We start from the raw sequence: 13,442 nt of genomic DNA, 5'->3' as shown, positions 1-13,442 counted from the left end.
TATATTATATCTGGAAACAACATAAAAGCACTAAAAAAAAAAAAACACGTTGCCTGACCCTACCTCAGTACATCATCATAGAATAATTCTGCTGTTGTATTTTTCTCCATATTTAAAGGTAAAAGATCTTCACCTGAGATATATGAATTCTTCCCACAGACCCAATGTGGGAGCCTATAAATGTTGCCTTAATTCTTATTTTCCTGGTTTGTAACTCTGGCCCTTGTTTGCGCACATTTTTGCCTATCCGACCCGTGCTTTCCCCCTTTTGCAGACACCCAGCTATTGCGTCACGGAGCCAGTCAAGGCCTAATTAAAACCATATTGAGAAAGAGTATAAATCCAGCCCCCTTTACCCCTCAGTCCACACACCGGCATGCGCGCGCCCTGAAGTGGAGTTTGGTCGCAGAGACAGAGAAGTTAATTTGTAACTTAACTTTCAGTAACTGAAGTTTTACCAGACAGCACGATGGCTGGGCTCACGGTAAGGCAGCTTTTACTTTATTCCAAACTATGTTGTGTAAATATTGTATCACTGCGCCTGCGTCAAAAGTTTCTTCATTAGAGTGCAGTCTGTGCATCAAAGCGTACACATGCTGTGGCTTTGCATTATTCAGAAAATAAACGGGTACGTCAATGGTTGATGTACATCCTGCAGCAGAAATGTGCATCAAACGTGAACCATCATAGCTGTTACCGCAGCTGGCTGAAGGGAGGCGTTCCCGCCAGCCAATCAGAGCGCTGCATTCTGCAGCTGCCCAGATGTGATCAGAGACGCATCAACAGCTTTTCGGGATTTGATCACATTTCTGTTGACAGCGTGTGTTTTTTAAGATGTGTTTTTTTGTGTGGCGACAATGAGAAGTAGCATTTAGCCCAGTGTATCAGATATGTAGATCATTTAGTCTTTGAACGATCTGATGCAGTTTAAAGTTAGTGATGTTTAAAGGTCTCATCTTTGTGCACAGGAGGATTTTTATATAGCCTAAATGAAGTGACTTCAATTCTGTCTCACATAAAGTAAAAGTTGCATTCAGGTGTTAAAAAACCATTAAAGGGGGACACACTGGCGCGCTTGGCACATGAACGCGCACATATGGAAACCATCCATGTGTGTGCCTTTTTGCAGACTAACAATGACTCAGCACGATGTGTTTACATTGAGCCAAGTTTGTCTTTGGAGTTTAGGATCAAAAAGAATACCAGTCCTATCAATAACTAATGTGGAGCATGTAAGTGTAATTAATCCTTTAATGTGCGAGAATAAAATAAAAAATAATAGGTGACTGCAGGGCGTGAAATGTGGCGTAACTGCAGTTTGTTGTCTGATAGATCTAATGGGAATCAATATGACAACAATTAACGAAAAGACAAGCCTTAATGACAAGCCTTCAAATTTAATTATAACCAGCATGAACACATTTATCCTGCATTACAATGAAGCTGCATGGTGTATTTTTTTAATTTTCACTTTAACTTGCTGTTCTTAAGTGAACTGTACCATCTCTTTCAGTACCTGAGTGGCTTTGGGAATGAGTTCTCCTCTGAAGACCCTCGTTGTCCTGGAGCCTTACCTGAGGGACAGGTAACACACACACACACACACAGGGCTTTTCTTGGGTGTCTTTCCATCTGTTGTTTATTCATTGATTTTGCTAAATTTTATGCTTAAGTGAATACTCAATGTGACACCACAGGGATTAGGGTGTGTGACTCCTCAGGGTTTTAATTGGAACTATCAAAATCAGTCTTTATCCAGGTTTAGCTCCAAACCCTGGACTATCCTCTGTCCTATGTAAAATAAAATGAGTCCACACATAAAAATCACTTTAAGAATCGTGTTTGAGCTTCTCACAGAACAACTGACCTCTGACCATCATTAACGTTGGTGTCTCTACAGAACAGCCCTCAGGTCTGTCCATACGGCCTCTATGCTGAACAGCTGTCTGGCTCTGCCTTCACCTGTCCGCGCCCAGCCAACAAGAGGAGGTGTCCATCTTTGTTTGAGACTTCAATCATCCCAACCTGATCTTTATGGTGTTATGAATAACTAAACACTGTCCGCTCTCCATTCTCTAGCTGGTTGTACCGCATACTCCCATCTGTGAAACATAAGCCTTTTACTCCAGTGCCATGTGGCAACCTGACGGAGAACTGGAATGAAGTGGAGCCTGATCCCAATCAGGTATTCAGTAGTACTTCCTCTTAGTTTACACAATTCTTTCATATCTTTGCAGTCAATGTGAAGCTGAAGCCAGTAGCTGATTAGCACAAAAACACAGAACAGCCAGCTCTCCCTATACAGGGAAACAACAGCACTGCTAAAGCTCAACAATAAGCATTTATCCAATTCATTCTACTTGTACTCGCTGGTTGTAGTAACTGGTTGTTTCTCTGCTTCTTTCTCTGCCCCACAGCTGCGATGGCTGCCGTTCACCATCCCCAAATCTACAGAGAAGAAAGTAGACTTTGTGGCTGTAAGTCATGCTCATTTTCTACCTGTTACCTTCTTTTATTGTTATTAAAGATTAGCTCATTACCTGGAGTTGTGTCTGTTTCAGGGTCTACATACTGTCTGTGGTGCTGGAGACGCCAAATCTCGCAATGGCATTGGCATCCATATGTACACCTGTAATGCCTCCATGGTTGACCGGTGAGTATCTACAGAATTTGAATGCAAACAGATGTATTACCACAAATCAACACTATCAAGTCCTTGCCAATGTTTATTCTTGTTTTTTTTTAGGTGCTTCAACAACTCAGACGGCGACTTTCTGATAGGTGAGGCAGAGGGTTGTTGATGTTTTCGCTGTCATCTATCACAAGAACAATGATAGCTCAATCCTCTATCTTTCATCTTCCTTGAATTTTCTTTTTCTCCCTCGCTGTGTGTTTGTGTCTGTAGTTCCCCAGCAGGGTGAGATCCTGATCACCACTGAGTTTGGGAAGATGATGGTCGAGCCGAACGAGATCTGTGTCATCCAGGTGGGCTGTGTGCTTTTCATCGCTGCAGTTTTCAGACAAATCTGCCATTGTGTCTGCTCCTACACCCCTTTTACCATATTTCTAAAGACATAGTGTGGTACTTTTCCAAAGTGACCTCAAAAATAAATAACAGAGGAAAAAGGTTTTAAGCTAGAGAAAGCCAGACCACCGGGATTATGTCTGCAGCACGTGTGCTTTTTCCAAACACATTAGTACATGAACCCATAAGTCCCCTCAGCATTGATACAGCCCAACATTTGATACATAACAGCTCTAAATTTCCTCTCACTGCCACTTTTCTTCTGTTTTGATTACAGCAAGGGATGCGCTTTAGTGTGGATGTGTTTGGTGAAACCAGAGGCTACATCCTTGAGGTGTACGGAGCCCATTTTGAACTGCCTGACCTGGGCCCTATAGGTTTGTGTTTGTGTGAATTCAGCTCTCCCTGAAATCTGCACGCCTCTGTTTCTTGAAACATACCGTTTAAGTCTAAATTGTTGACATTTTTTTTTTGAGGATCCATGTTAGCAGTAGAGTTCAGACGCCACATTATTTATTAAGATCTTTCACTGTACCTAGAAGACGAAGCCCTCTGACCTCTGACCTTTCCTTTTATTGTCACTATGCAATAAACATGTGTAGGTTTTGAGTGATGCTTTGCGATAGACTGGCGATCTCTCCAGGGTCTACTCTGCCTTTTGCCTATTGACAGCTGGGATAGGCTCCAGTCCCCTGTGACCCTCTAGTAGTGGGTTAAGAAAAAGGATGCATGGTTTTTAGTGAAATGTCTCAGTAATTGTTTGGTAACCTTGACTTGCATAAGCATCCAAAATTATTGCAGAAATTATAGATCATAGAACCCTAAACCTAACTGTAACCCCAGAGGTTTTACAAGACGATTTGCCAATTAATTTGGTTGTTAAAATATAATGTCCTCTAACCCATGTGTGTGTGTCTGTGTGGGTTTTGGATGCTATGATCGTGTGTTTATGTTTTTTTGCAGGAGCCAATGGTCTGGCCAACCCAAGAGACTTCCTGTGTCCAGTCGCGTGGTACGAGGATCGCAAAGTGCCCACCGGTTACACCGTCATCAACAAGTACCAGGGAAAGCTGTTTGCCTGCCAACAGGTGGTTTACTGTGACATTCAAGTTTGTGCCTGACACCATTTGACAGCAATACACACATGTGGAATCTTTGCCCTATTACCCTATTTAGGTTTGTGTTTGCTTCAGTAAACGCCATCGAACCACCTCAGTGACTAACAGGAAACTGTCCAAGTGAAGCATGTGATCCATTAGCTGCTCCTGCCGGCTGAATTGCCATCCCTGATGATTTAATATCGAAGCGTTAGCTGTTATCCATTCAGCAGGTTTCCGCCTCGACTCCCTTATGAGTCTTAATCACTCATAATTAGTTAAGGCATTCTGGAGCTACAGACAGTGTACCTGTGAAGCTCTGCTTTGTAGGAAAAACCTTTTCCAAGTTAAGCATTAATTTCACCATATTTCACTCAGGGAATGATCCTCCCCTCCCGAAATGTCCTGTTGGGTGCATAATTGGATCGACACATAATGTCTGACAGGAGGTTTTTTTTTTACTGAGACAGGGAGGAGGTGGGAGGAGCGGTTTGTCAGGGGCTGGGGTTGGAGGATTGTAACCGTGGAAACCATGTCAAACCACACTGTTATTATTCATCATAGAAAGTACACAAGGGCAAGATACTGTCTCTCATGAAGCAAAACAAACCCTTGCTATCCTCCTCGATGCCTCTACCTGAGTATGAGCCCTCAGGTCTGCGCTACGGGGTCAGAGGTGACACTCCTTTTTTTTTTTTACCCCCAGTATCCACCCTTCCCTCAGCCTGCAGGGTGAGGCTGCATGGGTAAGAAAATAGGATGGTGGGGGGTGGAAGGGGGGGCACAGGCCTCATCTCAGGAAAGATGTTGCCACTCCTGTCTGGTCCTGCTGTTTTGTTCCCCTGCAGAGTGCTGAAATTGCTCAAATTAACTTATTATTTGCTTGACTGGGCCAATATGTTTGTGTTTTGTGTGCATGTGTGTGCTCTCCTCTATTTTTTCCCCTTCTTTTTAATCGAATGTAGTAAAGTTATCATAGATGAATGTCCAAGGAAAAAAATTACTTGCACTGGGTTTCCCAAAGGGCCTTTTGTAGAGGGAGAGTAGGTGTGTGTGTTAAGTTGTTTTTAAGGTATGTGTGTGTGTTTACGTTTATTTATGCATGCATCTTCACTATATATATATATATATATATATATATATATATATACACACACACATATATATGTATTTGTTAGGTTGTACTGTTAGTGTGTTCCATGTGTGTAAGGAGCATGGGGGTCAGCATGGAGGCAACTTGAGTTGTAATGAACTATATTGATTTTAGAGCTGCTGTTGAATGTCTTTTTCGCAGTGACATTATCAGAACAGAGAAACTATATAAAATTGCTGTGGTTTTAACAATCAAGATAAAGAAATATCTCTGCACCCACCGCTGCGGCTGCTGCTTCCCCCCCACCCCCTCCTCCCACACATAACTGCACTGCTGCGAGCGTCAAAATGCTCAAAGTTTGGGAAAGTTTGATTGTGACGCCAATTACCCCATAATACCTGGAGCCTCGTATCACAAAGAACAGGGGGAATGAAAGAGAAGAAAGAATGAAAGAAGCACAGCCTCTTTCACAATCAACCCTTTTCATTATGACCAGTTTTTTTTCCCTTTATGTCAAGAAGTACTCTCTCTGGGAATTTAAGATTACAAAGACATTATTCATTGTTCCTTTTTCCCTGTGAAAAGCTCAATTTAAAGTCTTTTGTGTTTGTTGCTTGGGTAGACTCCTCTTATTTGTTTTGTTCTGTGCTCTGCACGTAGGATTTCTCTCCATTCAATGTGGTTGCCTGGCACGGGAACTACACACCTTACAAATACAACCTGAAGAACTTCATGGTTATCAACTGTGTGGCCTTTGATCATGCGGTAAGAGTCATGCTTAAGGACTCACTCACAGTATTTTTTTAATATATATACACACACACACATAACAGCACCTTTAACTGACACATATTTCCTGTAGGATCCGTCTATCTTCACTGTGCTGACTGCCAAATCCACGCGCCCTGGTGTGGCCATTGCTGATTTTGTCATCTTCCCCCCACGATGGGGTGTGGCTGATCACACCTTCCGTCCACCATACTATCACCGTAAGACACACGGGCCATTTTGCGAGGCAGCAGAGGAAAACAGAAACAATGACTTTTGAGAATTTGAATACTACTTTAAATGGAAATGTCAAATTCTGCTTAGAGAGGGTAATTTTAGTCTATCATACACCGAAACAAGCCAACCAGATGCTAACATGTCCATTTACCCAGCCAGTGTCAAGACGGTAGGTGAGAACAATCCACCTGCTGGATGACTCATTTCAATGGAAGCCCTGCCAGTGTGCCTTTTGTCTGTTTTCACCACAGAGCTATAAGGCCACCTAGTGGAAATCAGTTTGCTTTTTCTAACACTTATAGCATCTCCTGTTGGTCCTTTTAGGTAACTGCATGAGTGAATTTATGGGTCTGATCGAAGGCCATTATGAGGCCAAAGAGGAGGGTTTCCTTCCAGGAGGGGCCAGTCTCCACAGCATGATGACTCCACATGGCCCGGACGTCGACTGCTTTGAGAAGAACAGCACTGCTGAGCTGAAGCCTGAGAGGGTGGCTGAGGGAACCATGGTGAATAAATGTGCTGATTTTGTACCACAACCAACCATATTTATACCATCAGGGTAACATGTTCCGTGTCTGTTTTCCAGGCCTTCATGTTTGAGTCGTCCTTCAGTATGGCAGTGACTAAGTGGGGCCTACAAACATGCCAGAAGCTTGACAAGAGCTACTACAAGTGTTGGGAGCCTCTCCGCAGCCACTTTAATCCCAACTGGAAGCCGAGCAAGCAGTAGATAAAATGATAATAACCACCACATAAACAAAACCAGAAGAAAAAATATTCAACATCCTAATGTCACTTTATCAAAGGTACCTACCAACAATCCAGTGTGGGTCATAAAAAAAAGTCATCTGAAAAAAAAGATGCCTGAAATAAATTTATAAGTGATAGAAATCATGATGTCTTATTATTTCAGTGTTCTTTATGACCAGATTCCTCCACTGGTGCGTCTGTTGTTTGCAATAAATTTACTATGACCCAGTGTTTATCATCAAATGGTGGTTAATAGAGGTAATTGGTGAGGATCACAATTGTATTTCATTTACTTTTCCTGGGCTGATCTTAATTTATACATCTCCATGTGTTGTCCAGTGTGAGCCTCAGTCCCTTCATCCACACTCTCCTTAGTTATCAGATCCACACAAGTGTGTTGACAATATAATTTTATTGGATTAATAATAATTACACACACTGGCATTATCTTTAGAACATACAGGAGAGTCTTTCTGTGCTCACGATGACAAACTGAACTTGCGCTCAAGGGTTCCAGCGTTAATCTGTTGCTCCTTCCTATCCTGTAAAACAGACCATTAGATGATGGGTTAGCACAGTTACCATGGTAACAAAGTCATATCACCCTCACCCTCTTCACCTTCCGGACATTTTCTCAATTGCATGTTTTATGAGAGTGCGTTTTATGATTTTCAAGCAGTTTTTTTCCCTCATCCCCCCCAGAGACAGAGGAGATGAATGTGATAGCCCAGCAGTGTGACAATTGCACTAAAGTCTTGCTGGAATTTAAATTGGTGAGGATTTAGAGGATGCATCTCCATGACAATGGGGAAGAAAATGAAAGCAGGCAGGCACCCTCAAATGAATGCATTCATTTCTAATGTGAATGGATATGTGGCAAAAAAGAAAACCAGATCAACTGTGCACCTACAACGGAGTAATGAGTTCCAACCCGCCACCAAATAACTTTTTAGGAATTCATGACCAAATCACATTTTAGGATTATCTAGGCAAAAATATTCTTGTAAACTATGTTCAGTGCGTTCAATTTGCATAACACTGCTATTCTTGGAGTAAAAGATTGACAAAATGGAAACACAGGAATGGGAAACAGCCTGAGTCTGAATGGAATCTGTGAATTTGTGAAAATATTGAATATTTTTTGCATTTATTCCAATTGGGTTCAGTCCATCATGCATGTTACACAACCTGAAGAAAGCCAGAGAAGTCTAAATGTGTCTTGATGATGTTGATTTTGTAGTTATTTAACATGCAGCATAGGAAGCCACAAATGAGATCCTTCAGTTATTAGTTGAATCGCTTTGTTATCTAGCACAGAGAACACTGGTGTGTGTGTGATCACTCTCATACCCGATCTGTCTTGAAAACGAAGTAGAGGACAAACAGAGGCACAACTCCAAACATTGCCCCCAGCAGAGATGTCTTGAATGTAGGTTTGAAGTATGAGTAAGGGTTGGCTCGGGCAAACACCCACCGATTCAGGGCAGGGTCTTCCTGTAAGAGAGTATAAAAACTGTTAGGATCTCTCACTGTGTTAACTGATTCTTAAAAAAAATGAAATCCATGGACATGACAGAAAAAAACAAAACCAAAGTAGGAGTTTGAGACACCACTAATTGTAATTATTAACATGAAGCACCTTTAAAAGTAAAAGCTGAGAGTGTTTGAAGTCAAAGTTAGTTGTATGATAGGGTCCCACATTTGTTTAGTACAAAAAGTGTACTACTGCTAAGTCAGTTGACTGCCATCTTTACTGGGTAGACCAGCTCTATTATCAGTCTGGGCTTGGATACAGATGCCCGCAGGACATAAAACGATGGGTAAATACCTACTCTACTACTACTACTCTACTCTACCCTATCTATACAGGCAATGCAGACAAACTTTTATTCACACAATTTAACTCGCAATGTTTTGCATTTATTTTCTATGAGCTTCATTAGCAATCTAAAAACACTGCTAGCTAAGCAGCTAGCGTCGTTCACCGACGTTAAAATAATACTGTTACCATAACATTAGTGTCGTGTAGCCTTTGACAGTGAAATTAACTCCACCGCACAACAATGTATGTATGTGGACACTGTCTTCTGTAAAACTGCTTGACATTTGCGCTCGCTGCCACGCTACCGTTAGCATCCCTGCAACTAGCTGAAGCACTGTTCAAGGGTGACATTGCTAGCTAGCTAGTAGCCACTTACAATCAGTTCATTTCTATGTGGGTTATTAAGCTGCGTTTGATACTGCCTCTTCAGATCCGCTCGGATTGCAGCCCTGGCTTCTTCTGTGCGTCTCTGGTCCGGCGAAAGGTTGAAATATTCATTTGGATCCAGTGTTTTTGGTCGAGTGGCCAAGGGCGCCTCTCGGTAGTCCGCCATGATTGTTTGCTGACGGGAGGGACTGTGCCAAACGAGAACTGGGGAAATCTCGCGTGAATCGGGTGCGTCATTACCATAGCAACAAAAAGCTTTCTATTATGAGACTTGAACGCAACAATGAGCGCTGCCAGTAAAAAACCTGAAAAGGACGCGCTGGCTGACAGCGACGAAGACTTTAAATATGAAGAAGTTTCTCTTGGAGACGAATGGAGCTTAACGGAAGAAGAAGAAGACTTGGAGGCGACCGTAAAAGCCATCCAGGAGCGGGCAGATGCCAGTGCCCGAGCAGCCAGCAGCAAACACCAACAGCTAACTGTGGTCGAGTTTTTGCGCAACTTTCTCCTTCAAGCAGACATGAGAGAAACACTTGACTGTTTCCAAGCGGAGTGGACGGAGATGGTGCATAAAGGCCTGGTGGATGCAGACCTGGTCGGCGTGGTACCGGAGGTGTACACTGAAAACATGCGTCTGGACAGCAAGCTGAAAAACGCCGAGAAGGAGAAGGAGGAGTACAGGCAGGCGGCCTCTGCCGCAGCTGAGACGCTGTTAAGGGTCCAGAGAGCCAGAGACGTGCGCCGGCTGCAGCACAGGCGTGTGGTCCAGGAGAAGAACAAGCTCATTGAGGAGATAGGAAAACTCACAGTGCAGTGCCACAACTTTGAACCTGCGTTAAAGCGCATGAATGAGAAATATCAGGTGGCTTTAAAGCAGGTCATGCTGGTGGCTTCAGAGAGGGACAAGGCATTAGGACTGTTGAACCCAGAGGAGGTACCAGCGGACAAGACAGCCTGCCCAGCCAATGCTAGACCTTCAGCAGATCCAGGACGTCCCAGGAGGCAGCCGAGGGTGCAGCCAGTGGAAGCAAATGCTCATTGAAATAATAAATCAACAAATAGCTACAGTTACAGAGAAATAGTGTGACATTGTCTCTGCATTTAACTTTGTACATACATTCAGTTTAAGTTCTTACTTGACCACAAGAGGGCACTGTCTACAAGCACTGGTCACACCACACCACAGGGAATGACTGTAGCCTGAGAGAGCAAATAACAGCAGGGTGATGGGAATCTGCTGAGCAGCAGCATTCAGAGATAAACCAGTAAAGTACCAGTGTCAAAGCCCGGCTCATAAGAGTGTTTATTTTTCCACTGACGTCCACAGCAGTGGGAGCGGTAAGAGTGCAGGGCTTGGAGTGGAAATAACAGGCTACACAGTATATACACAACATGATACAGCTAATGTAGCAGTATTATTTTACTTGCAGTGAAATTACAATACGGCTTCAGAGTTTGTGTGTGACATTCATCCAACCATTAGGGGTTCAGGACAAGAATGCTGGGCTCAGGCACGAGGTGCTGGAGTGCAGTATTGCTCCTTTTCACCAGCAGGATGCAGTTTAAAGTGAAGCAGAACTGTTCTGTACTTTGTCAATGATTCGTCTCTGGTTTGACTGCTGGATTATGCAGCACAAACTATGGATAAAGGAGTTATTGAGGCCCATGCTTGAGTTGTACAGAGATGCTGAGAGGGCTCTTTCATCTGTAGAGGCCCAGGCGTACAGCTATAGTACAGTACAGTGTGACCAAATGATTTATTGTCCTCTCAGGACCTCTGAAGTGCCACCCGCTCTGCAGTTTTGAAACATTCATTTACGACTTTGAAATTCAGTGTGAGACCATACTCCGGTTCACTGAAAGATTTACCCTCACATGAAATATTAATATGTTTCTGCCCTTCCTGGCACCCTCATGGACTCGAATTTGAACTTTGGAAAGTTTTCAGGCTGTGGGCACAGTAACTACTTTCTTCTTCTTGCCTGTGTTGTTGCTGTCAGCCTTTATGCCTGCTCCTCAGAGTACTTGGTATTTTATCCTTTTATCAGTAATGCTGACTGACATTTATTTTGAGGCACTCATTGTACAAAATCTTTGACAGATTAGGACAGAACAGAAAGATAAGGATGTGATACAGAGGCAGGTAGAGACGGAGCGATAAAGGAATGAACAAGCAGGCGTGATTTCTATCTGTGCTATCTGGCAAGACTTAATCAATCTTGGTGATCAGAGCTTCTTTTGTGCTTCTTTAGTCTTTTTTTTTTTTAATGACTGCTACACGCAGGACTCGGAAAGTGGAAGCAGGTCTCTTTTCCAACCACAAGCTAAAATTACTTTTCTGCTTTTTCTCCACCAAAGGTCCCAGAAGTGGTTTGTAGTCTTACAATGACCTAATGTGTTGTGCTGCTCTTTAGTGCTTATTCATAATATTTCCCAACCCACAGATTCCATTACTCTGCTGCCCTTGAGGAATGTAACTGAAGAATGTTATGTTCCTTTCCTTCCTCTTCTACAGGACATAATTGTGCCAGATTAAGACCTTTGTAATTTTCACAAATGGCTTTAAAGTTAATGACGTGGTGCCAAGACGCCAGAGTCAAACTCTTATTATTTCCTACCTGTCCTCCCCTCACTTTGTGTAGATACCATTGTTGTTCACTGTAAGAAGTTTTGGACACTGGCTCCATCTGAAATGCCTCAGGCTGATTGGAATTCTTCTCCAGCCTGCCCAACTCCCTGTGCTGTCCTCTCAGCTTCTCTCCACTGTCAGCCCCGTCCACTTCACAGCCTGCAACGACCTTTGTGTCATACTGAGGAGAACAGAGAGTGAGAGGAAACTCGTGTTCCAGCACAAAGCCTGTCACATATACCAACTCTTTTTTTAAATATGCCTTGTTGAGTCAATTACACCAAACTTTGAGATCAAAAAAATCATCCACTTCAAACATTGTTTTGGCTCTTTATATAATTTTTAGGAAACGTTCCTCTCTCAATTCATCATCTGTTCACTCTGCCATCCTCGTCTAATCTATATGTGTGAAATTGATTCACACTGTCTGAGAGTATTCCCTTCTTAATAAATCAGCGTTCCATGGATCTATATAGTGGGCAGCGGGTCAAACTCAGCAATATTTTCTGCTTTAATGTACTATGCAGTGCAGAGATTGGCCCATGGCAGTGACTCAGCAGGCATCCATCATCTTCAAGGAGAGAGCTCTACACAGATGAATTGCCCAGAGACCGAGTTGACAAAATCCTGCATTTTCTTTTAGTCCTGCTCGTCTCAGCACCCGGGGTTTTTTTACGTCAGCTCTCAAAATGTCTGTGGCAATGTTCGCTCTGAGCCAAGAGGCACTCACTGCCTGGGAATTGCTAATGGTGAAGGATGCAGGGACACCTGCCAAGACTGTAGAATCGTACATGTTGGCTCTGGTATAAAGACACTCTGGTAACTCTGTGATTCACATGCTTCAGATGAATGAAGATTTAACCAGTCGTGGCAACGATGAGTAACTTTCTTGTCATTAGGGAAGAGTGTATAACCAAACCAGAGCTGCTCTCAAGATGTTTGTAGTGAGACATTTTGGGAAATGTTGCTGAGACGCTGAGTTAGTTCTGTTAAGTCCAAAATACACCATGAAAAACGTTGGCTAGCCTATTATGTGGAAAAGAAGTAGCTGGCTAATACAGAGATAAAATTATTAGCCCCCTATGAAACTGTCATTCTTTTTCAGTATTTCCAAAAAATATTTTAATAAAGCAAAAAATATCTATTTACCATATTTCCCTTGAGAATGCCTTAATGACTTACTTTTGGACAGAGTGACCAGACATTATATTAACCTTCTGAAAAGCCTGTGTGTTTAGCCTATAGTACAAATCACTATTATGCAATGATACTGTGTGGTTTATGCTTGCCTTTGACCCTGTAAGCATTTGTTTTACACTTAAAAGTGAGGACTGGTGGCTTGTACTACACACAGTTTGACCTTAAGAGTTGTGAAAGACATAAGTTTAGACTTGAGAGAAAGAATTGTTAATGCCTTCACAGCAGGAGAAGGATATACAAGTTTGTCTAAGTGCTTCCAAGCTGTCATGAGTGGTATTATCAAGAAGTTCAAAGAGAGTCAAACAAGAATAGCAGAGGTCTGAAGCAAAACATTTGGAAGGCTCTGGAAAGAAAAGTAGAGGTAACGGTAGATGTTTCTAAAGAAACACAGACAAGTCTGGACCTGAAGCGTCAGAGAAGACAGTCATTAAAAT

General features: G+C 42.6%; 2 protein-coding genes across 2 annotated transcripts; one reads left to right on the top strand and one right to left on the bottom strand.

The window, feature by feature from the left end:
- The first annotated feature begins 350 nt into the window (after positions 1 to 350).
- Positions 351 to 7,112, top strand: hgd (homogentisate 1,2-dioxygenase). The gene is made up of 14 exons (XM_028432996.1): positions 351 to 484; positions 1,514 to 1,585; positions 1,901 to 1,989; positions 2,080 to 2,185; positions 2,418 to 2,477; positions 2,562 to 2,653; positions 2,747 to 2,781; positions 2,906 to 2,985; positions 3,303 to 3,402; positions 3,989 to 4,113; positions 5,876 to 5,980; positions 6,078 to 6,204; positions 6,545 to 6,726; positions 6,807 to 7,112. Exons 1-14 carry the CDS (start codon positions 470 to 472, stop codon positions 6,948 to 6,950), a joined length of 1,332 nt encoding a protein of 443 aa, XP_028288797.1. The 5' UTR covers positions 351 to 469; the 3' UTR covers positions 6,951 to 7,112.
- A 253-nt stretch (positions 7,113 to 7,365) lies between these two features.
- ndufb4 (NADH:ubiquinone oxidoreductase subunit B4) lies at positions 7,366 to 9,381 on the bottom strand. Its single transcript, XM_028433202.1, has 3 exons — positions 9,169 to 9,381; positions 8,321 to 8,464; positions 7,366 to 7,512 (listed from the first exon to the last, which is right to left on the bottom strand). Exons 1-3 carry the CDS (start codon positions 9,343 to 9,345, stop codon positions 7,450 to 7,452), a joined length of 384 nt encoding a protein of 127 aa, XP_028289003.1. The 5' UTR covers positions 9,346 to 9,381; the 3' UTR covers positions 7,366 to 7,449.
- Positions 9,382 to 13,442: the final 4,061 nt, after the last annotated feature.

The sequence above is a fragment of the Parambassis ranga genome, chromosome 20 (genome assembly GCF_900634625.1).
Source record: "Parambassis ranga chromosome 20, fParRan2.1, whole genome shotgun sequence".
NCBI classification, from domain to species: domain Eukaryota; kingdom Metazoa; phylum Chordata; class Actinopteri; family Ambassidae; genus Parambassis; species Parambassis ranga.
This window is presented reverse-complemented; position numbering and strand designations above follow the sequence as displayed.